At 31.5% G+C, this 24,167-nt stretch overlaps 2 protein-coding genes across 6 annotated transcripts in view; one reads left to right on the forward strand and one right to left on the reverse strand.

The window, feature by feature from the left end:
- Positions 1-8,099, reverse strand: part of dlg1 (MAGUK family member discs large 1) — a 146,759-nt gene extending 138,660 nt beyond the window's left edge. For 3 of the 5 annotated variants that reach the window (XM_088228079.1, XM_088228073.1, XM_088228072.1), the window contains exon 1: positions 7,771-8,051. In XM_088228079.1, the coding sequence (XP_088084205.1) occupies positions 7,771-7,789 (19 nt within the window). In that variant the 5' untranslated portion in view covers positions 7,790-8,051. Of the gene's footprint in view, positions 1-7,770 lie in introns of all 5 variants that reach the window. The other 2 variants (XM_088228075.1, XM_088228074.1) reach the window with 2 other exon arrangements.
- A 1,007-nt stretch (positions 8,100-9,106) lies between these two features.
- Positions 9,107-23,576, forward strand: LOC148280634 (DNA repair protein RAD50-like; the record flags this gene model as incomplete). The annotated part of the gene is made up of 14 exons (XM_088228070.1): positions 9,107-9,549; positions 9,633-9,813; positions 9,887-10,072; positions 11,763-11,976; positions 13,790-13,881; positions 15,123-15,332; positions 16,162-16,331; positions 16,740-16,888; positions 17,626-17,740; positions 17,818-18,054; positions 18,978-19,136; positions 19,836-19,952; positions 21,042-21,239; positions 23,430-23,576. Coding segments are annotated over exons 1-14 (2,433 nt in total), but the record flags the coding sequence as incomplete, so codon positions are not given.
- Positions 23,577-24,167: the final 591 nt, after the last annotated feature.

Consider the following 24,167-nt stretch of genomic DNA (forward strand, 5'->3'; position numbering starts at 1 on the left):
AATGTTTTGAAGATATAAAGAATATTTTTTTCTGTGAATATATTTGTTTGTACTGGTTTTGTTCCTAATATGGGATATCTGGGCGACTCTTATCTTAGTGTTTTTTTTTAATTAGGAACATTTTTTCTCTAATTAAAGGTTCCAGGCTTTTTACAAAACAGAACTGGAAGGCTTTAAAGAAAGGAACAACTGAAATTTTATACGTGATTATTGCATGAAAAATTAAAAAATCTAAGTATCCCATATTAGGAGTTGAAAAGTCATTTTATTAACATAATTATTACGTAAATGAAAATAACTAGAAATAATGATAGCTGTAATAAAACTTCCATATTTTTATATATCTATAAGTAATTTCAGAAATGTTTCATGTACAAAGAAATTTAATAAGATGCATGAAAGTATGAAGTATCAAAATAATATGAAGAGGTCGTAATTGAGGGGTTAAAAACATTTACCTGCTGATAGTGTTAATATCAGTTTGTATATTGCTACACTACGAGGCTGAAATAAAAGCACCCACCCCTTTCCTGAAACTGTTAATAAAAACTTTTGTCTTTCTTCAGTTTTGCATATTCACTATCAATTTCTTAAAATTTAACTATGCAAATTTTTCTTAATTATTTCAGTATTCTTTTTATTTTATTTATTGTCAGTTTTTTCTCACATTACATAGTATTTAAACGTAACATAAAATAGAATAAAATCATAAGAAAAAAAAACCCACATGAACATGATTTTTTTCAGTTTTACGTAACAGCACGTACACAGTATAAATATTGTAATAGGTATAAGAAACAAAAAATAAACATAAAAGAACAAATGTAAAATCAATGTTACCCAAAAAACCGTATCTCTAGTGAATTCTTGTAATTTGTTTATGAAGACTTTACTATCTAGACGATGGACAATGAATAGTGAGGGTTGTATATATATTTTTTCATTTTAGTAAAACTTACATGAACGGCATTTGCGTAGTAAAATGTTATTGTAGTAATATTAATATTATTGGTAACTTCTCTGTTAAGAAAGAATGTCTTGTGTTTTTTGTTTCCAATCAATCCGCAAAAATAACAAAATATAGAAACTTCCAAAGTTTTCATTGTACCCCTCACTGCAATATTAGACATTTGTGATCAATCAAATACACCTGGTCAGTCAATCGCAGTCACCTTATTCTAGTTTCTCAGTATGACAGCGAAGGAATACAGTATTAGTTCCAAATTGAGACCATACGTCCCAGATCCCGCTTTGAAAAGGGAAGAAGAACGTAGTAATACAAAGAAAACAAGCAACGACAACAATCTCCTCTGCATATAGGAAACATTCGAAGAATTTGCACGATACATCACTCGAGCAAATAAAGAAAAACGATTCGGATTCCAAAGCGCATAAGTTTAAAAGAGTAAATAATGTGTTATGTAACCGGTCGAACAGTATTGTTAAGAAAGTTGTATGCTACAGGCGCAATCTCTTCACAGTGTAAATATGATAATATATTTTATTTTATTTGGGAAATCAACAGTTCTACATACATACTTAAAGTAAACAAACAGATATAGTGTATAAACTCAGAACTAATAACAGATTTCCACAAAGTAAACAAAGTTAGTAAAGAAAATATATTACATATTAAATAAATACATATAAGTTTATACATATAAAAATGTTATTTTCATGTACTCGTAAATATTTTTCAATAATCAAAGACTTTTTTAATATTTTTTAAAAACAGTAAATATGCATCTTGCAATACCTCGTACATTTTATAATATACTAGCGGACCCGACAGACGTTGTCCTGCTCGGCCGTTAGCTTGCCTGTTATGAGCTGGTTGAGAAAAAGTTTTTTTGTAAATAATAAGAACACACGTTATATATTTTTGACTTTTTTGAGCTATTTATGCATTCGTAATAAGGGTTAATTTTTCGTTTTATCTCATCATTTGATTGGCTAAGAGTCCTTGTCGTGCTCAAATCAAAATTGTGCATAAATGACTGCTCTGGTGCCATAATCCAGGGAGAAAATACGGGAGTACGTGTTAAAGAAGAAAATTCAGAGCGCAATTTACCCTGAGCCCTCTAAAATAATGACGTCCAACCCATGCCCATCGTGAATTCAGTCATTCTTTAACCGCCAGCTGATCTTGACATTTAATTCGAAACCAAAATAAATTAAAAGAAAAATGCCTGATTGTGTCGTGAAAGACTTTTCATTGATAAGTAGGTACCTAGATACTTGTTTATGGTTGAATTCCAAAACATAAATAATTCATTTTCAATTATAGAATTCTTTTCGCAAATGTCAAACTCTGCGCTACTTGCCAACAGTGGTGAATTTTGTGTAGGAATCCGTTTTTGAAAAATGTATCAAATGTCAGTTAAAATTATTTCATCATTACTAAGAATCCATCAAAAATAAGTATATATGTAGAAATGAAGAAACTGTGAAGAAATTAATCGATTCAGTCTCCACTAAAAATAATTTATGTTTAATATACAAACTTTTTTTAATATACAAAAAATTCAACAAACTCTGAATTTTTCAATATGTGCATTTTAGTCGAATGCAACCCTGGAAGTTCAATGATAACACCTATTCTATCCTAACTTTTTTTCTGATGAACATATTGAAGATATTATTATTTACAAACCTAACTCACGTAAGTTAAATTATTTTGCAAAAAAACGCATGTAAATTGGTCCGGTAGTTATTGAGTCTATAAAGGACAAACAACGGGTTCATGCTCGTTCGGTTGTACATAGGAAGTAAGTGCTTCTGACTTTGCAATAATAACCAATGAACCAGAGATTCAGTCTGTTTGTATAATATACCCATATAAAGGTCTATTTATTTTTATTTTTGATGAATTTGTGTGCCTAATAATGTGTGCCCATGTAAGATTTACAAACCTTAAATGCATATCTTTTTTACTACTTTTCTTCTATACTTCACTTTTTACTATAAATCTTTTATTATTTTTTTACTATACATTACTTTTATTGAGTTTAACCAGCACAATTAACTTTGTTTTTTTTATATTATATAACTTTAATTTTGTCCAAATTGGCTACGGCCGTTAGTTATAATAATAACCAAATGTATATTTTTTTCTTTGCATTTTACAATAGGTATATACACTATTACATAAACACAAAAAAAATCTACAAAGGTATGTTCTGTGTGTGGGTATACATTTTGTATTAAATTTATAGAAAAATTACTGGAAGAATTCGAAATATATAAAATAAAATAAAAAGTGCAAATATTAGAACACAATTTTTTGACAATAAAAATGAGAAAATTATAATAAAAGTATATTCTATTCATTAAAAAAGGAAGCCAATGAATTCTGCTTTTTTAAACCATAATTTCGACAAAAAATTTAATCGAAACTAATTCAAATAATGAATTTCTATCATATTGTCCTTATGAAATGCATTGAACAGTTTTGAAGCTATGAAAAATAAGTGCCTTTGCTCGAGTCTGGATTTACGATAACTGATTTCGAGTAAATTATTCAATCTTTGACTAGATCTATTAATATTTTTAAGAAAAAAAATTGTATTATTAATGTTTCATGTCGACTTTCCCGGGGGCCTCAAGCATGGTTGGCGAGTACGCCAACCTCTACATCACGAAACGGACTTTTCTCCACTCAATGTTTAATCACCTGAATATCTATTTAGAAAAAAAAATGTGTATTAACCATAGAATTACAATAGTCCAGAAACCGCATACGCGCATCAAACTGAAGCCGACTAAACTAATCATAAATTAGTAGTTTTACGTTTTGGCCATTAGTTAGACGTCAGCGTCGCTTAGTACGCAATTGCCGATTTTAATTCAATTATTCCGTGTTGTGTCGTTTGTAAGTGTCTAAAAAATACTGCTGGGATTAAAAGGGAATGGGGTGGGATGACATTTTATGTGTAAGTAGAGAATTCAAAAATAATATTACTTAATAATTCGATTATTTTACCCTCTATCAGATTGTTAAATAAAACAAGGTAGACATTTTGTTAGTATTGCCAGGGTAGTCGATTTTTCATACCCACCTTTCTATTAATAAACCTTAGTATAATATCAAACGGCATTAATTTACTTAATTAATAAATTATTATTTCAACAATGTTTGAGTATGTCCAAACGCTTGCAGACTGGCTGGATTTCTTCCCTAGGGAGAAAAAAGACGGACGCAGCTTATGTTAATACCCAATACTTAAATACAAGTTATTATATAATTTAAATACGTCTATATAAACGAATGTTGATATGCAAGTATGGCTTAACACGGGCACAGCCTGAAAACCCATAATAAGTTTGTGAATTTGTAATCAAATGTATCGTATTTGCGTATGTGAGTCGTTCCTTTCTCCTTTTTCATTCCTTGTGAATTTTTTTAAAATTAATTTTTGTTTTTAATTTTATATAAAATTTTAAGATTCAGTTTTTTTTTACAATATTTATAAGAGGTAAAACAGAGTATTAAAAAAATAAAGGATAATTACATAGCAATGAAATTTATATGAACAGTAATAATAGTAAACAAAAAATCCCACAAAGGCATAACCTGTTCATGGGTATACAAGAAATGTTTATGATGTTTTTGCTTCTTTAATAAATAGACAGGTACCTATAACATTTTTGTGTAATATGAGAAAGAGAAAAGAACATAATTTGTAAAATATTAGAAAGTACTTTTTTATTAAAAAAGAAAATAAAAATTATTTAAGAAAAAAAAGGGAAAATATATCATAGAAAAAAAAAGTTAATATCTTTAGTTTGAATCCAGGATAGTGCGTATTTTTAAAAGAAGGAAAATTTTGAATGTTTGGGGTCAATGAAATATAATCAGTAAAAAAAGAATTGAAAATTTTTGGGCCTATAAAATATGCATGTCTCTGTGCTAGACTCGTTTTACAATGTGGTATTTCTAGAACACGATTCCTTCTTTGACTTGATCCATTTGAATTACTTGTGAATCGGGTTGTGGTCCCGTGGCTAGTGTTGCGGACTCGTGGATCCGAGGTCCGAGGTCCGAGGTTCGAACCCCACTCTATCCCAACTTGGTTTCCATTTTCTAATAGTGAGTTATTTACAACTCGTTGAAAATGGCCGCCAAAATTGAAATATTTGGGTAAATTATAAGAACGCTAATATTTCTTTTATTAAAAAAAAAGAAATTTTGGTTCTCAAATATATATTTTAAACATTGAAAACAATATATTTGTAAAGTTTAGCTTCTTGCAACAATTGGAAAGATGGAAGAGTGCGATGTTTGCGAAGAATTATTTTTAAGAGAAATTTTTGAACAGTTTCTAATAGTTTAAAATGGTTGTTGAAAGCTCCTTCCATCCAGTTATTCTATAGGAAAGCGATGACAGTACAAGTGCATAATATACCATTTTAATAGTAATATGTCCATGTACTTGTAATTTTCTCTAACTGAACGGTTTGGGTAGGTAAGAAGAAATTGCCCTAGGGCAATATGCCGCCCTTAGATGTATATATTGTAAATGTATATAAAGGGTTAAATAAATAAATTTTATGTTTTTCATATCTGTTGTAATATGTTATTAAAAATTACTTTATTTGTGAAAGATATTAGCTGATGTCTCAGCGTGGCGTGGGTGTGTGTTTTGTAAGCTGTCTGATTTCGTCCACTATTCGCTTATACAATTTTCCCGACCAATGAAGTTGCCATGAAATCACATGTTCAGACGTCATAGCTACTTTATTTAGGACAATTTCAAAAACGTAACGTACCCATTTTTTCTGGTGACAGACAACTTGTAAATCTCCATTTTTTATAATATAACTTGCAAACTTGAATTTTGACTAAAAACATTTAAATTATTCTAACTCTAATTTATTACTAATAACTTTTAACGTGTCTTATGAAAATAATTATTTATGGTGTTAAATATTTTATTGTGGGTTGAACGAACTTTATTATAACACTTAATTGATGAGATGGATTATTATTGTATTAGTGATTTTTTAAATGAAAATTGGGTTAAAAAACATAAAACAGCAACAGAGGCGGAAAACATTTTGAAAAGGAAATATTGAAGTCTAAGCGTTTACAGGGCTGTGACCTGTCATAGGATGTCACTTTGCAAACTGTGTAACATTCACCATTTTTCGATCATCCATATTTCTTCCATTCTTCCGTCTGTTGATTTTTGTTAAGTCAAAGAACAGAAACCTTTATTCATGTGGATGAGATTCATGTGATTGAATTATTTCACATGAATATTAAACACCGCCTGAAAACATTTTTCAATGTTTATACTTTTCTTGGACCAGTTGATTTAAACAACAGTATTTTGAGTTTGTCCAAACGTTTGTAGATAAAAACTGGATTTCACCCCCTAGGGAGTTATTAAAATTAACATATTATTACAACAGAGACGGAGAATATTTTAGAGAAGAAAATATGGACGTCTTGGCATTTACAGGGTCTTTGACCCGTCGTTGACTGGTTTAAGTGGTCAATTTACATATTCTGAAACATATATTATTTTTCCTTTATTTGAATACTAGTTTTTTTTTTGTGATGGAGTTATTTTATAAAGATATATATACCTATGCATAAAAAAAAAAAGGTTTAAATTTTTATAAGAAGTTTTCATTAATTAAATTTTTCAAATAATTACAATGGATAAGATAAATATTTACATAGATAGTTAAGAAATATAAACATGGAAAAACAATTAAACTAACTGCCACTGAAATTATCAATTTAATCCTAGGTACATTTTTTTAAACAATAAAAATGTGCTGGCTACCAGCCCTGGTTTTCAGAATCTTCGCCAAGAACATTTTTAGAGTGTCTCGGCCTTTGAATAAGTCCCGGCAAAAACTATTTACTACAATAGATATTATTTTATATGCATACCTTTATATTGATTAATAATCTATACGCGTAAAGCCAAAATTCAACAACAATACAATTATTGTAATATTCGTTAATGTGCTTTATAATTTTTAAGTAACATCAGCATTTAATCATCAATAGGACGGACTTTTTGTTTTGATTCACGTCTTCCAAACCTTATTAAATATGTTCTTTTTTAATATCATAAACATATTTCATTTGAAAATCTGAGTGGTATACTGATCTAGCAGTGTGCGTTATTACGATACTCTTGTGACATAAGACTTATTGTTGATGCAAAATTCTAGAAAATAAAGACCTTAATTCTGGTGGTATTACACACACTTTGTTCTATGTGTCTTATGAAAGGTTAAAATATATCAACGATGATCAAAATCCATTGTCGCAGTTTCATGATTCTTACGCAGGAAGTACGTGTATATTCCAATAAATTCATTATTGTCGAACGTTAAAATTACCTAACTTACATGATTAGCTTCTTGAATAAATTAATGTTATATATGTGGAGTAAATGATTTTGCTTTTGACCATTTCTGGAACACTGTCAAAAATAAAATTAATTCGTTTTACAGTTTTGCGTATCTCTGAATGTCAGAATCACATTTATTTGTGTTAGATTAACAATAATTATGGCAACACTTTTTTTATTGACATCCGTATTACTACGGCACAGCAGCAGTAGATCCCCCCTCACCACTCGCCCCATACCCGCCACCCGACAACCCCATAGTATTATATTATACGCAAGCAACCCTTGCGAGGGGTAATGCTATGTACGCGTATTGACAATCCGTGACAGGTGACGTAAAAATTTAAATGATACTGGCATCCATGATTAACAATAAATATTACAACAATATAACTACCTTGCTTACGGACTGGCATTCCTAAATGTATTGGCAATTTCCCGGATTATTTTCACCTTTTCACTAAAATCATAAAATAAAACTACACATTCGCTGGCACAGAACGCTCGAGGCGTTCTCACTTATCTTTACGTTTAGGTGATTGTCATTATTTTTTATTTAACATTAATATTTACAAGGGCTACACTAAAAATAAAAGTAACCAATAAATCCGAGTTGCTACACCGCGAGACGAAAGGCGCCGCACACGAGCTCGACTCGCTACTGCTCGAACACACTGGGCCGTGAGGATCGAGCGCGTCGAGTCGGCGGGTCGTCAACTGCGGACTACGGACTGCCGCCGAGCCAAAGGGGGAGGAAATTCACAAAAGCTCGCGTTTTAAATGATCCCTTTTGTAACGTATTTCTGTGAGTTGTCAGCTAACTGTCTGCGTTATTCAGCGCAGCCGGTACCGACGGAGACCGACGGGATTGGTCGATCGCCAAAACTCTGATGGGGTTGTTCGGAGAAGGAAAACTTATTATAAATTTACACTCCGCGCTCCGGGAAATGTATTTTTTATTCGATGTTGTTTTATCGTACCAAATATTTCAGTTAACTTTAAATGCGTTCAATTTAACTACGTTCGTCCCTTTTTATTATCAAAATGAAAAAATATGCCAGCATTGACTTATCTGGAAACATAAATTCAAATTATTAATAACTGCATTAACACGTCCTAATATTGCTTTGGAAAGTTATTGCTTGATAATGTAACAATACTTCTGATTTGTCTTTTTATAAAATAAAGCAATCGATATGTCTTATCAAATATTAAAAACGAACAAATAAAGAAAGGTAAGGATTTAAAAGGTCATATTATATTATTCACTATTAAATTTTTATAATTCGAATTCTCGCATATCAAATTATATAGATTGATTCCATTTATTAACTAATAATCTATTTATATTTCAATATATCTGAAAAACATTAAGTCTACAATATTTCAACAGTTTATTCATTTGATTTATTAGCTTTTCCACATTTTAGTCGGAGTCTTTAGACTGACAAGTGATTACTTATAGTTTCTTATTTACTTAATTGAATTTGTTTAAACTTCCTACATAACCAATATTGATGTTACGGTGTTAATGATGTCATAATGATAATAAATTCAATCAAACGTAAAACATAAATCTTATTTGTTTTTTTACTTTGCATGATCCAAGTTTTAATCAACTTTCCTAAAATCATATTTGTTTATTATTGGAAGTAAATCAAAATTTGAATAACCCGCCGCGTAATATTAGTTTTGATACATTTAATTATTTTTTTCTTATTGCAACTCCAAACAATTGCGAGGGAAAATGTGACATGTGCGAATGTGTGAAACGGCGCAATCTGTCAAACTAGGTTTTGCGTTTCGTTTATTTGTCGGTGATTGGTGTTTGTTAGATTAGGTTATGGTCAGTAAAGTTAAGGTGTCAATTCATTATATTTGTTGATTTATTAAAAGTGCGCTTCGGCTATCTATTACAATGGCTGATATTAAAAAAATGTTAATAAGTGGAATTCGAAGTTTCGGTCCCGATGACAATGACAAACAATTAATTGAGTTCAAAAGACCGCTAACACTAATTTTGGGAGAAAATGGTTGCGGAAAAACAACAATAATAGAGTCGTTAAAATATGTACTATGCGGTGAATTACCACCGAATTGTGAGAGAGGACAAAGTTTTGTTCACGATCCAAAAGTTAATAAAAGCAGTGAAGTTTTAGCCCAAATTCGCCTTTTGGTAAATATCTGATATTATTGTGCTCGTTCATCAAATTGCGTACATTCAAGCGAAACTAAATTTCGAAAGTTTTTATTTTTCAGTTCGACAGTCCAAATGGAACTCATTATTTAATCGTCAGGTCTATGCAAGCTCAATTAAAGCAAAAAAAGATGGAATTCAAGTCAATAGATTCCACTATTTGCATAATCGATGATCACGAAAAACCCATAGAAATAAGCGGTAGATGCGGACAGACTGATGCAACCATTGCTAGTATTTTAGGTAATTTAAATGATTTAATAAAAAAGCCCAGTGTTTTGTGTGTTTTTATTTTAACGTATAATGTATATTTAAGGTGTATCGAAGGCCATCTTAAATAATGTTATATTCTGTCACCAAGAAGACTCCAACTGGCCACTAGAAGAGGGAAAGAAGTTAAAGGAAAGGTTTGACGCCATATTTGATGCAACTAAATACAACAAATGTTTTGAAAGCATCAGAAAAATGAGGAAACAGTTTACTACTGAAATCAATACTTTGGGTAAGTTCCAGTGACATAACAGTGACACCATCTTCTCCAAAGTTTGGCAGACATAATTTTATTGGAAATTTTTAATCAAATACTTATTTAGAAATATTTTAACATAAAATATCAATCTTGGTTTCCTTTTACTATTTCATTTATTAACCAACGAGCGCTTTTGCCTAAGTAGGCATCTTCAAGCCTCGTAAGTAAATCATTTTCACCTTAAATACTATAAATTTTTGCATAAATACTATTATTTATTTATTTAACACTTTACATTCATATAAAATTTATAAACATACAAAGGCGGGCATATTGCCTTAAGGCAATTTCTTCCTACTTACCCACACCGTTCGGTTTGAGAAAATTACAACTACATGGACATATTCTAGGTCTTCAGAATCTTATAATTTTATACAGAAAAAAAATTATATATATCATATACTGCATGGCACGTGACACCCCAGTGAGGGAACATTATTCTGTTTAAAAAAAGAATACAAACAATGTAAAAGTATAAATAAATAAATACTATGAAGAGAGGAGAGGGGATGGGATACTATCAACTATTTTGATTTATTTTTGCATATTAATAAAGTAGTAAAAGTAAAGGAAGGATTTTAATTGATATTTTATATCAAAATTACTCACCATGGAAGAAGAAATACGAGTATCTACAAAAAAATATCAGTTTTAAATTTAGAAGTTTTTATTACCCATACCTATTTAGAAGTTTTCTAGTATTTAAAATTCTTATAGGTGAGATAATTACGTAGAATCTCAGCCACATCAATAACAAAGTTTCAGCTCCTACTTTTACAAGAATCAACCGATGGAATAATTGACGAGATATGAATTCTAAAACATAAGCAGAATGGTTTTAAAATATCAAAAATAAACAGTGACCGGTGTAGACTTTCATATTCAGTTCTCGAAAAGGTTCTCCATCACTGTTAAAATATGTAAAATTCTAAAATTCATAAAATAAGATATTTTCTCGGAGTAATAATTCTCTAGAGAAGCCCTTAAGCTCTTTTGCATATAACAATAGCGTTTCGAATTTTTGGTTTGGTTTAGTTTGTTTTTTAGTTTAACAACAAACATGTAACAAACGGTTTTGATTAGTGCTTGCAATTCTCAACCCAAGTACCTACGGCCCGTAGTATTGCAGTAATATGTAGCTAACTTCGTGGTCAATAATTATGGAATAGTTTTTCTCCGTATTAGCACTCTATTAGGTTATTACTCTAAGGTTATTTTTGTATATTATATTCCTTATTTAAAATTTAACATTTATGGCAGATATTTTATACGAAGGGGTTACAGCAAAATTACCAGTGTCCGTGATTACTGTTTTTGGGAAGGCCAACAAAACTTGTAGCGATAAAACTATTTCTTTAAGGTTCTTTGTGCAACTTGTGTGTGGTATAACAGGAAATTCAAAGACTACTCATTGAATGTGCACATTGAACATAAAAAAAATAGTCTTTTCGCTACTGGTTTTGTTGGTCCTCCCAAAAACAGTGATCATGGACTGTAGTGTTTTTTGTTTTTAATATACATACATCTGAAAATAAATTAAACTCTTATCAATCACAATTTTTTAATAAAAATAATATTACTTAAAAGCACAAATTCCTCTAAATTTCATAGCGCAAATCTTGCATATGTAATATACTTAAAAAAGGCATGTATTAAATTTCAGAATTAAATGTGAAGCATGCTTTGGAGAGAAAGCAAAATTTTGATGCCAAGAAATTAAAGATTGTTGCTGAAGAAGAAAAAATCAGTAATGCGATAGTCCAAAAGGATGAATTAGCCTCCAAAATCGTTCCACTTCAAGAAAGGCTGGGTGAAATTAATGAGATTGAAAGAAACATTATGGAATACAGATCAAAAAAAGAAGTAGCGAAAGCCAAGTAATCTTCATTATTTTTCGCTCTATGGTATTATTTTAGTGCAAATCGAGATAATGGGACTCTAGGCAGCTGCAAAAAACAAGCACTGCCTTTGGCGAAATCCATAGACATTTCTGAAAAAAAAATAAGATAAATTTATCAATTGAATTCAAAAACTTTTTAGCACAAGATTTTCGCCGTTATTTATGGCTGGCGGTTCCGAAATCAAAATATTTTATTAAATGAAAATACCGCAAATACATATTTTTCAATTCAATATTTTACATATGGTAGCTCTTATTATTATCATGATTTACTTTCATCGTAAACGGGGAACTAAAATTTACTAGAATCCTAGCTAGAAGACTAGCCCAGACGGCTCCTGACCAAAAACACTGGCGGTGCATTTCTTTACATTTTTTGTCCTATGTTAAGTTTAATAATATTATAATATAAGTCCGACATTGTGTTGTAAATGAGCAATAATATGAGCAATGACAGTCCGCGCTAGGTCAGAATGCTAAGTCCACCATTGTTTTTGTTTACATACTTTTTTATACGCACTAACTTTGTATGTAACGAAATCACATAAATTCTTACCAATATTCTGTCAGTATGCATGTTCAAAATATGACGTTACAAGCGAAGTACATATCTACGCATTCAGTGGTATTGCATGGATTATGGTTCTCTGCAGATCCATGCAGTACCGTGTAAAAAAAAACACAAAAAAAAACAATGGTGGGTAGTTTCATTGCATAAAAATCATTTCGGGATCTTACAAAAAGGCAAATTGTTTATATATTGTACCTTAATTTTGTGAAAAATGTAACATTACAACAAAGTATTTTATAAAATCAAACAAAGATTATTCACTATCACCCTTCCCTTGCGCATACTTCTCTGCGCCTAGTAATTCTAATAACTAATTCTATAGCATTGCACCACTAATAAAGATGACATAATTTGTTCATACAACACACTATTTAATTTTGACACAATTTTTTATTACAATAACGTTAAGACTAAATTAATATTTTGTAATAAATAATGCGAAATAAATTGTGATTATTACATTTTATTATGAAATTAGTAACCGAAATATACATTTTTATGAATAAAGTTATTGTCGTTCAGTTTTAATGTAAAAAAAATCACTTCAAAGACAAACCGGCGAATCGCCGGCTTTGTGATTAAGTGACGTATTGACCTTGGCCCACGATTCGCCAGCTTTGTGTTGCAATGGGTTAAGCATTGTGAAATTTTTATCCGAATTTTTTTTTTATTCCATTTTTGTACCATATTGAAAGAGGTTTGACTGTATTTTTCATACAAATTAAGGTGGAAAGGCTCGCATAAAACAAAATATTCATGGTGACCATTAGCACATGCGTGAGATGACAAGTTAAGAAAGTCGTTCACGTCGAGTCTATATGACTCGTGACTCTTTAGGTTTTCGTGAGTTCTAAGATCTTTAAAATTTATATTTTTATAATTCCTTTATTGGTTCCTAAAGCGTACACTTTTATATGATTTATATGTATAACATAACAACAAACCATTAAATTTATGCCTTTTATTTAATTGTGTATTTTATTTAGGTTTAACAATAAAAACGCCTAATTTAGGGTGGTTTGATGTGACTTTTAGCTCATTTAAATAAGTTTCGGTTTCAATTTCAGCCAAAACTAGAACAGAAGCCGAAATTCGGTTTCAGTTTTGGCTGAAAATCTTGTTTCAGTCAGTCACTAATAATATGCTAAATTCATTTTGTTGTTTTTTTTATAAATATGATTTTTTAAATTATCTCAAATTAATTGTTGATATTTTTCAGGCTAGACAATCTTATAACTCAAGAGAGACAACTAAGAATGACAATTAAGTCCATGTACATTGGTTCAGATGGTGAACTTCAAAATGAAATAGGTAAGCTTATACAATACACATATTCGCATTTTTCTGGAATACTGATTAGAACTATCATTATCGACAAAATAAATTTAAAATCACATTGTCTGCGTAGCATGTGATGTAAACAACCGTATCTCCCTTAGTACTAGATTTGACACTTCATCCATTATTGAAAGCGTTTTTGTTTATTTATTTTTTTGTGTAAAAAAACTGTTCGAGTTTGGTTTATATTTTGTTGTGATATATTTAGTAATAAAGACGTTAAACTTGCTTTGTTTCTTTTTCATTCTGAATATGTACATTTTATTTTTAAAAAAACGTTAGTATTAAGTCCTAAATTGAGTTGTAGTAACTCCTGGAAATATAATTAATTTGTTTTATGCTTTGTGATATACTTTCTGTTAAATGATTGATAAATGAATAGTAAAAATGACAAAAATAAAAATAAATGGTTATTTACTTAATATTAAACGGTATTTAATACTTATGGGCCGTTTACATGTAGGCAATACAATAAATATGACAATATTGTCTCGTCCTCAATTGCGCAGGACAAAACGCTGGGACAATACGAATATTTAGCCACAGTCAACGCGTGAGCACTGCGAAAATGAATACACGGTAACATTTATTACCAGCGAATTTACGAAAAATATTATTAATTTTCATACCAAAAGTGTATTGGAATTGTTAAGGAACAAACTAAATATAAAAAATAAAAATCTGCCGCCACTTTCTGCAAAAACATTTTTTTGGGAGTGACACGTTCACGTCAAGCAAAATGCTATTATGACAAGGTCCTGTCCATACGTGTTCACACAAGGACAATGTGGTCTCTGACAGCCGCGCATGGTGGTAAGGGAAATCATTGTTCCGCAGAGATAGCCTGCCTGTCTATCTTGGTGATATCTCAGGACAATTTTTTATCCTACACATTACTGTTTATACATAGACAATGGGTGAGTCCTGGGACAAAACAATATTGTATTGTCCACGTGTAAACGACTTTTTAATATATACCTGTATGACAAATATGTATTCAGTGATATTCCCTTTCCACACCTAATGGTGCATTTAACACTGCATTGGCACACCAACCGCAGCGTATCTTAATCATTTATGTAACATGATCAGTCTTATGTTCAGGGATTATGAAATGTTCAAACCAAAAATTACCTTTTTATATTTATTATTTTACAGATATAAATTTAAATGTTTTCATATGTGCTGAACTCTTTTTGTTTTAATGATTACAGATGAATTTGAGAACCTCATTCGAGAGAAACAAACTCAAGTTGATTCTACGCTAAGAAACGTAAACAAGTTAATATCAGAAGAAGCTTCCAAATCTAAGCAGTTGGAGATAATGGAGATGAAGAAAAGTGAACTCTTCACACTGGAAGGACAGAATCAGGACAGAATTTGCACCAGGAATAAACAACTTTTGACGACTTGTGAATTAGGCGGTAATCTATTTAATAACAATAATAATTATTCATTATTTTAAAAGAAATTTCAATTTTTATGATTATTTTGAGGCCATTCCCCCACGACTCGTCGTAACTACCCATGCTTTAAAATGAGAACTGGGTTGTGGTAGAGTTTGAGTTTAAACCTCGAACACTCAGTGAAAGAATGGCTAAAAATATTTACAATGCAAATGTTAATAAATGTAGAAAACCAAATAGACTGAGAAAGTCATGGCATGGCCAAATTCAACAAATACTTGAAGATGGACATGTCAGAAGTGATAATAAGTGGGGCGCTTGCACGAGAAGATACATGAATGTAGAGAAAGCGATGTATTTATGCAAGGACCGAGTGACATGGCGTTCTATTCTCTCTGCTGACCCTTACGTGAAACGGCATGGTGGTTTATTTGTGTATAACAATACAATTATACCTACAATAAAAACTTTTGTTTTCCATTTTTGTTCAAATGCAAATTATTAATATGTACTATGAATATTATAGGATAACTATAAATTCTAAGAAATTGTGATTTCATCGGAAATAAAATTCAATATCATCTATCAATCAAAATGAAGCAAGCAATACTGCGTATATCGCTAAATCCAACACAGCGAATGAGACTTACTCTATTTGCGTAAAGGTAACACAGCAAATACGCCATCCTTAACTGCCACGATTAACTTTGTATACACAAAATAAACTGTACATATTCAATTCTTCTTTTATGAAATCACGAGGTTTTTTGTCCCTCCTGAACATTTTGACAAAAGGTTCTTCCACGGTATTGAACTTACAAAGACTTACATATATTTTTATTTGCAGAAATTCAAATAACTGGAGATATAGATAATGAAGGTGAGGCCACAAAGGTTATGGCTCTTGTTGAGAAAAAGAGAAAAGCTTTGGCCAAAAACTTAAAGGAATTCAAAGAAAAAAGCTTAGAGGAAGAAAAAAACTTACAGATAAATGTTGACAGCTGCAGAGATGCATTTGTATGTCTATTTTATATTCCATTTTAAATATTTCATTGAATCGTATCGTACTGACCAACCCATGAACATTGAAAATATTGTAATCATATTATGGAAGAGGATAAATTGATAAATTCTTAGATGTTGTTTTTTCAAAAATATTTTTTCTTTTGTTATTTTTTTTCCATTATAATTTATAGTCCCTACTCAACACAGAAAATTCCTAGCTAGTCAGAACCAGAAAAAAACCACATATTGCTATGTAAACAAAATTTTATGTAATAATAAAATAAAATAAAATAATTAACAGATTATGCAGAAAAAAAATTGCTCCCCTACTAGCTATAATTACTAATTCCTCTTAATCTTAATTACTATAAGAAACTGTGCATTATTATAATTTTAAGTGTTTGTTTTTCTTGTTCAAAGGCGCAACATAAACAAAAAATTATCTGCCGTAAGCAAGAACGCGATGAAATAAATAGAAAATTGTTGAAGTTGAAAAAAGATATTTCATCGGTCAACCAATCTAAGGATAAACTCGATAGTATTCGGAAGGATTTAGAAGAATCTGAAAGGTTTGTTTAATATTTGAATTATGTCCCAATACTCCTCCCGAATATTGTATTTATAAAGGTTTGTGTAGATTTTCCATATTATATAAATAAAATATGATACATTTATCAATATTCCTCCCTTAAAAACAACATTTGCTTAATGATGGAAGGATGTTTGTTCAGTATGCATGTTTTCCCAGTTAATTAAGTCGATAGATGATAATAAAGTTTTTTTTTTATAAATAAACCAAAATTTGTCTGGAGCGTATTAAAAAGAAAATATAAATAAATATTTCAATGGCATGTGAACAATAAAAAAACACAACAGTCCTTTTCATCATTTCCCTATCAACACCCAAAGGGGTACAGGGCACTGCGTTGACTCACCAAATTAAGGTAAGTCGATCAGTCCAGGAACAGTGAAATATTGCACCTCAAAATAAATATTTCACATTTACCCTACCAGGAATCGGTCCAGGGAACTCAAGTATAGTTGGCAAACATGCCAATCACTGCACTACGAGGCAGACTTATCTCCTTTCGATTTCCTTCAGGACGTTTACCTGAGTAGCCATTGGATCAAAAACGCTTGTCCGGAATTTTGGTATTATTTCATACAACTTTATTTTTCATTTGCCTGGACACGGAAATACTCTTCAGAACAGATCATCCTAGTGAGGAGGATTCTCAAGTTATTTTTATATACTGTGTTTCATAATATATTATCTAGTATTTTAATAAAAAATAAACTTTTCCAGAAACATTGAGAATATATCAGAAGAATGCAACACGGCAGATTTGCAGGAATCTATTAACAAGGATGAGATGACTATATCTGTCCTTGAAAAAGAACTGGAGGATTTAGATAAGATGGTATAATTATATTATTTTGAATCCTTCAAACCCAAACAATATTCTAACCGATATTTTAACGCTTCTTAATTCCTCAGATCTCCAAAATGCAAGCCCAACAAACTAAACAAATGGAGTTAAACTTGCAAAAAGCCACCCTGAGTCAGAAAGAGAAAACTGCCACTCGTTTTAAGAACAAGAACAGAGACACCATGATGGAAATTCTCGGAAGGATGCCAGATAAAAGTTTTAAAGAGACATTTCTTAAGTGCCAACTGGATCTTAAAAATGAAGTCACTGATCTGAATAAAAGTCTCAAGCTAAAACAACATGAGGTAGATACTATCTTTATATATCGGGCGTTTTAAGCGTGGTATAGAAATTGAAAATAAATCAAAATAATGGAAGCAAATATTATTTTGTTGGAATGAATTTGTTTTTTTTTTATTGTGCTCGAACGAATGAATACACACATTAATTTTCTAATAGATACGTAGATTTTTACAGTCACTGTTATCAATATTATGTATCGCCATTTTCGAGTGATCCTGTGTAGGTTTTGATGTTTTCAACCTGATTTAACTCAACGTGGTTTCCAGCCCTACATTCGACCAACAACAAAATGACACTGAACTTACCTACTGCCGACTGCGACACGGTACAAACAACTAGACATAATTTTTTTCTACACAACACATAGTTTACCCTGAAAATTGTTCCGTAATAATTTGTAATAACGCCCACTTACACGGGATCACCCAAAAAATATTATACTTACCAACAAATGTCCTCCGCAACTAGCAGTTATGTAGTGCATTCTCTCAGACCAATTTCTGAACACTTTCAAGCAAATCCAGTGTTATTTCCATAAGGGTTCATGTTGTATTGGCTTCCAATGCTTTGAGAGTTGTTGTTTGTTTCCATAGACCATAGACATAGAATATAATCCAATGGGGTCAAATAATTATGCCATATAATGTAAAAAACATTGGCAGTGAAAAGACGACAGTAGCCTATATTTAGTACGAGGATATATTGTGACCCTATAAATAATAGTCAGCCACAAAAGTGCCACAAAATATGTTAGTTGAATAAGATTTACTTCAAACCATCAACTATGGTCCAATAGGGAGTGAAATATTCCAAAAAATAAAAAAAGTTGAGATAGGTGTCCATATGAGTGGGTCCTATGAGAAAAAAGTGTCTGAAAACGTGTAAATTACCAAAGAAGACTTTACTAAATGTTTTAATTTTACAGATAACAACATTAGAATCGAGAAGAACGCACCAAAAGGACGAATTGACTAAGAAAAATAATGAAGTTACTTTAGCCGCAGAACAGCTTTACAAGTACTGTGGGAAACTAACTCTCGAAGACAAACTGTCCAAGTTGGATGCAGATATAAGTGTTTTGCAGGTCATATCATAGCAATATCCTTTTACAACAAACACTAATATTGTATGACATGTAGTTGTTTGTTATGTATTTTTGCAAATCTTCTAAATAACCTTTTTATAACCCTAAAAACAATTTGTACATTTGATTTTATTTGGCATGTTACTTTTTATACATTTAAATATAAATACCCGTACAAAAATAAAATGATGATCAAAACATGTTGAGCATATAAATTTTCTATTCTAAATCATACCAATCCCCTCTGTGTGGTTTGTTGGTTGAAATGTTTTGTAATATCCACTTTAATAATAGTAAACATAAATCAAAAGTATTTAAACATACAATAACATCAGAGAAAATGAACAGGACATACATGTCATGTATATAATATCGATGCTGGAAAGGGTATTTACTTTAAGCGACATCGAAGTTTTAATAATGATAGAACTTATTACATTAAACAACACGGGACCATTAAAATATTTTCAATAAATAGGCGAATACACATTAAAATATGATGTACCCCGTTTATAGACGATGTTCTGAATGGATATAATATATTATTTTTTTTAATGGCTGCCCTGTAAAGTTTGCAAAAGGTCACTTAAAGTAAATAGCCTTTCCAGCGTCGATATAGTATTATATAGACATTTTATAAAATAAAATCTGTTTGCAAATTAAGCGAGTAATGGATTATTGCAACTGTTTTTTTTACAGGATCAAAAGATTGAAGTTTCTTCTTTTGAATTTGTCACCAGGAAATTTGTGGAAAAGTTGAATGAAGAAGCTCCGTGCTGTCCACTGTGCCACAGGGGATTTGAGAGTCAACAGGAGGTTATTCATTATTTAATTTACCATCTACAAAAATAATAGCGTATTTTAGACAAAACAGTAAAAATAACTTATGGTGTTGGTGTTCCCATGAAAAACCAGCATAGCTGAAATGGAACATTGTGACCTTGTCATAATCAATCATAATACAAGTGGCTTGCAATCTAATATTTGCAGCATAACTTTTTTTTTGTGGGTACTTCAATTTTGTACTTTTTCTACTCTCCTTTGACACTGTTTAACTATTGATGAACTATGATTTTCTCTTGTGCTTTTGAATAAACGTCAGAATTAGGGTATATTTAAAACTGCAAAATGTTGTGAAAGGGTTGCTCCATATGAGCTGGTATAGAATGGCCGGTGGAGGAGGGACTACAGCTCTGGTTTGCCTGATCGGACTTGGTTCTCCCGGTCTACTAGCAAGCTAATAAACTAACATATTCTATCACCATCACAATGAGGAACTTCAGCCCTACGGGAAATTGGATACAACAAAATGTTTACCAACGTGTGGTAAATATTAGAGCATTAAATTATACGGCAAAGTTTCTTGAAAATGTACAAAAATTTTTTTGTACTTAGACGTACTTAAAACTTAACTTAAACTTACTAAACTTAAAACTTAAAAAAACGTACTTTGAACGACGTCACTAGTTCATATAAATCAACCAATGATAAGAGAGTTGTGGAAGATTTCCGGTTTACTTACCGTCAATGGACCAATCGGCAGAACTGACTGACAAGAAGCGGAAGAGAACTTGAGACTTGAGAGTAATTTCAGAAATACAAAGCTTTAAAAAATCATAGTGCTGATAATAAGTTTTATTAAAATATTTTTTTCGTGTATTTTTTAAAAACTTTGTTGTACAATTAAATGTTCTAATTTTTATCACGCGTAAGAAATAATTTTTTTTATCCGATTTCCCATAGGGCTGAACTTTCTCACTATAGTGCTAACAGCTATATCATGAGGCACATGGTTGATTAAAAAATAAAATTTATGATATTTTAAGAAAAAATCTGTGCCATTATAGTAAGCACTCCGATAAATTAATAATGTATACCTACCTACGTATGTAATTTTTTTTTCAGGTTTCCGATTTAATATCCGAGTTAGGTGATAAAATCCGCAACATACCGAAAAATCTGGACTCTGTAGCGACTAACCTCTCTCGTCAAATTGGAGTCCGTGATCAGCTGGTCAGCATGAGGCCACTGGACAAGAAGCTCAAGGCTCTCAAGAGTGCCGAAATACCGGCTATCGAGAAGGATCTTGATAAAACTGAAAAGGTTTTTTTTACATGAATTTTTTACTAGGAATGTAGAAATAATAAGGATGCAACAGAGTCCAGTGACAATTAGTATGATGAATATATGCGGAGAACCTTAACCCACACTTGATTACTTTACAAGGCATTAAAATAAAATCTCATCTAGCTTTAAGCATATAGTAGTGCCAGAACCACATGGTTTTGTAGCAGGACGGTCGACCACTACAAACCTTCTTTTATATGAGCATTTTATAATACAAGCCTTTAAATCACAATCTCAAGTCGATGCAATATATACAGACTTCTCTAAAGCCTTTGATAAAGTACACCATACTTTACTTGCAGCCAAATTAGAAGCACTAGGAATTTGTGGAACCATCTTAAACTGGCTCAAGAGTTATCTTAGCAGTAGGAGAATTGCTATAAATCTAAATGGCTATCTCTCTTATAAATTTACAGTTAGATCGGGGGTACCACAAGGTGCTCATCTTGGTCCATTTCTCTTTGTACTATTTATTAACGATCTACCCACACAATTTTCTAACGTAGAGTTCTTGCTATATGCTGATGATTTGAAGCTATTTAAAGAAATAAAATGCACAAATGACATACTTCACCTTCGAGGGAACATCGATATACTTCTTAAGTGATGCGAATCCAACCATTTTGTTTACCCACAAGGACCACCAGACTCCAACACATGTTCCAGTGTGAGTACAATAGGTCAAACTTTACCCACCATTCTCCCCTGGTAAGCATCCACAGAACAGCTAATAATGCTGAGCTGCTGGACTTGCTCCACACGACTCCTGCTGCTATCAAATTGGCTATCCTATCCATCGAATGGCCATCCCCTCAATTCTCCCTTTTTTAATATGTTTCTCTATTCATCTTCACTTTATTTCCTTTATTTTATTTCCTTTTTCTTTAGAATAAATTACATGTTCAGTGTAATAGTTATGATTTTATTTTTGTTATTTTCTAAAATACTTTATGTACTTTCAACTGTATATTGTAAGAGCCTTCTAAGCATTTATTAAATAAATAAATTAGGTATTCCTTGGCGTGCTCTGCTGACAGTTCATCGGTAGTTCATGTCTGATCTATGGAATTCAGTTTTCACTAGGAGTTAGCAGCCGGCAAATAGGCCTGGTGGGTATTTGTGCATGCCGTAAACTCCAGTTATGATATGAACACTGAATTAATTAACTAATAAATTAATAAAGTATTTTACTTTTTAATGTAGTAAATACAATTTTAAATCTAATAAACATTATCAAGCAGATACTCGTTCAAATACTCAGCGGACATATGTATTGAGAGTGCTGAAATTAAGATGTGAATTTTCCTTCAATTTATTAATTATTTTAATAACAGAAAAAAAACATCAACAATGTTTTGAGTTTGTCCAAATGTTTGCAGACAGGCTGGATTTCCTCCCCGGGAGTTATTTCGTAGTAGCTCTCGGGAAGTTGGCGTGGGTGCACATTTCGTCCTAGTCGTTAGCGATACCCAATGGTTTTTTCATGTTTTCAGCAGATAGATTTGAAATATTATCATCTTTGAATTAAATTATGGTTAATTAAAGCTATTCTTATAAATATTCCATTTTTCCCTTTTTAAATCTCTCATTTTTTTTAATGTGTAGTGACTACACAGCACCGTAACGCGCGGGTGTTTTTAGGACAGTAAGGGAAAGGTTAACTAGATTTTTTTAAGATATAACTATTATTTTTTAAATGTAAAGTCCATCGACAGTTTATAAGCCCTGTAAATACTTCAAACAAAACAAACAAACAAACAAACTATCACGCCGTTTCTCCGTAAAGGTAGGTAGAGAAGATAGAACGCCACATCAGTCTATCTTTGCATACAGATCTCGCTTCCTCTACATTCATAAATCTTCTCATGCACCCATGCCGATTATTACGACATTTAACATGTCCATATTCAAGTATTTGTTGGATTTGGTCACGCCATTTCTTTCTCAGCCTTCCTCTATTTCTGCATCCATCAACATTCCCATCGTAAATACTTTTAGCCGTTCCTTCGCTGTCCATTCCCTCTATATGTCTAAATTGACGCCGAGCTCCTTTCTTGATTTTGTCGATAATGCTCGTAAATACTTCGACTTCCATATTTCCAATTCCTAAATATTTTCCCATCTTTGTTGAGATTATTACACAAATCATTTAAATAAAATCTTAAGGATCTCCAAGAAGCCCTTGACTCGGTTGATGAACTGCAAATGTCTCTATCGGACCCAGAACGCAAGTTGGAGTCTGTGGCCTCCATGTTGCCAGACATGTCCATCCTGGATCAGGCTTCCCAAGAGATTATCACCTTAACTAAAGAGGTACGTTCTTTATTTTGCATTTCCTCTTCTCAAGATGTTAAGTTTATATTCAGTACCGATTTGGAAAACATTTTTTTGTCACAAGACTAGACAAGTAAATAAATGCAGTTTTATTACCATTGGAAATCGTGGAAAGACAGGAGTGTTGTCAAGTTGCGGAAGGTGTTGACCTCGCTCTTTTATGACATTGGTCGTAGGGAGTCAGAAAGGTTGATGCATGCCGCGGATTGGAGATTCTTACTGGATGTCGAAAATAAAATATGAAAATAAAGAATTATTTAAAAATATATATACAGATGGCAATCATGAAGTTTTGCATTATAAATAAATTGTCTATGTTTTATGAATGTATGTATGTATGTGTATGCGCATGGATGTATGTACGTGTGTGTGTGTACATGTTTATATACAGAGTGTTCTTTATCCCTGTCACATCCAAAACCACGATGATCAGTGTGGGCAAGAAGACATATTAGTATATTAAATATATATATAGAACAAAGAAAATTTTAAAAAATAAAATATCAAAACAAATGGTTGCTTACTTCTGCAGAGGAGAAGCGAGGGGAGCGCGGCCGTGCGTTTTTGGCG

The sequence above is a fragment of the Micrasema longulum genome, unplaced genomic scaffold (genome assembly GCF_059751315.1).
Source record: "Micrasema longulum isolate JH-2025_06_02 unplaced genomic scaffold, ASM5975131v1 h1tg000560l, whole genome shotgun sequence".
Lineage (NCBI taxonomy): Eukaryota > Metazoa > Arthropoda > Insecta > Trichoptera > Brachycentridae > Micrasema > Micrasema longulum.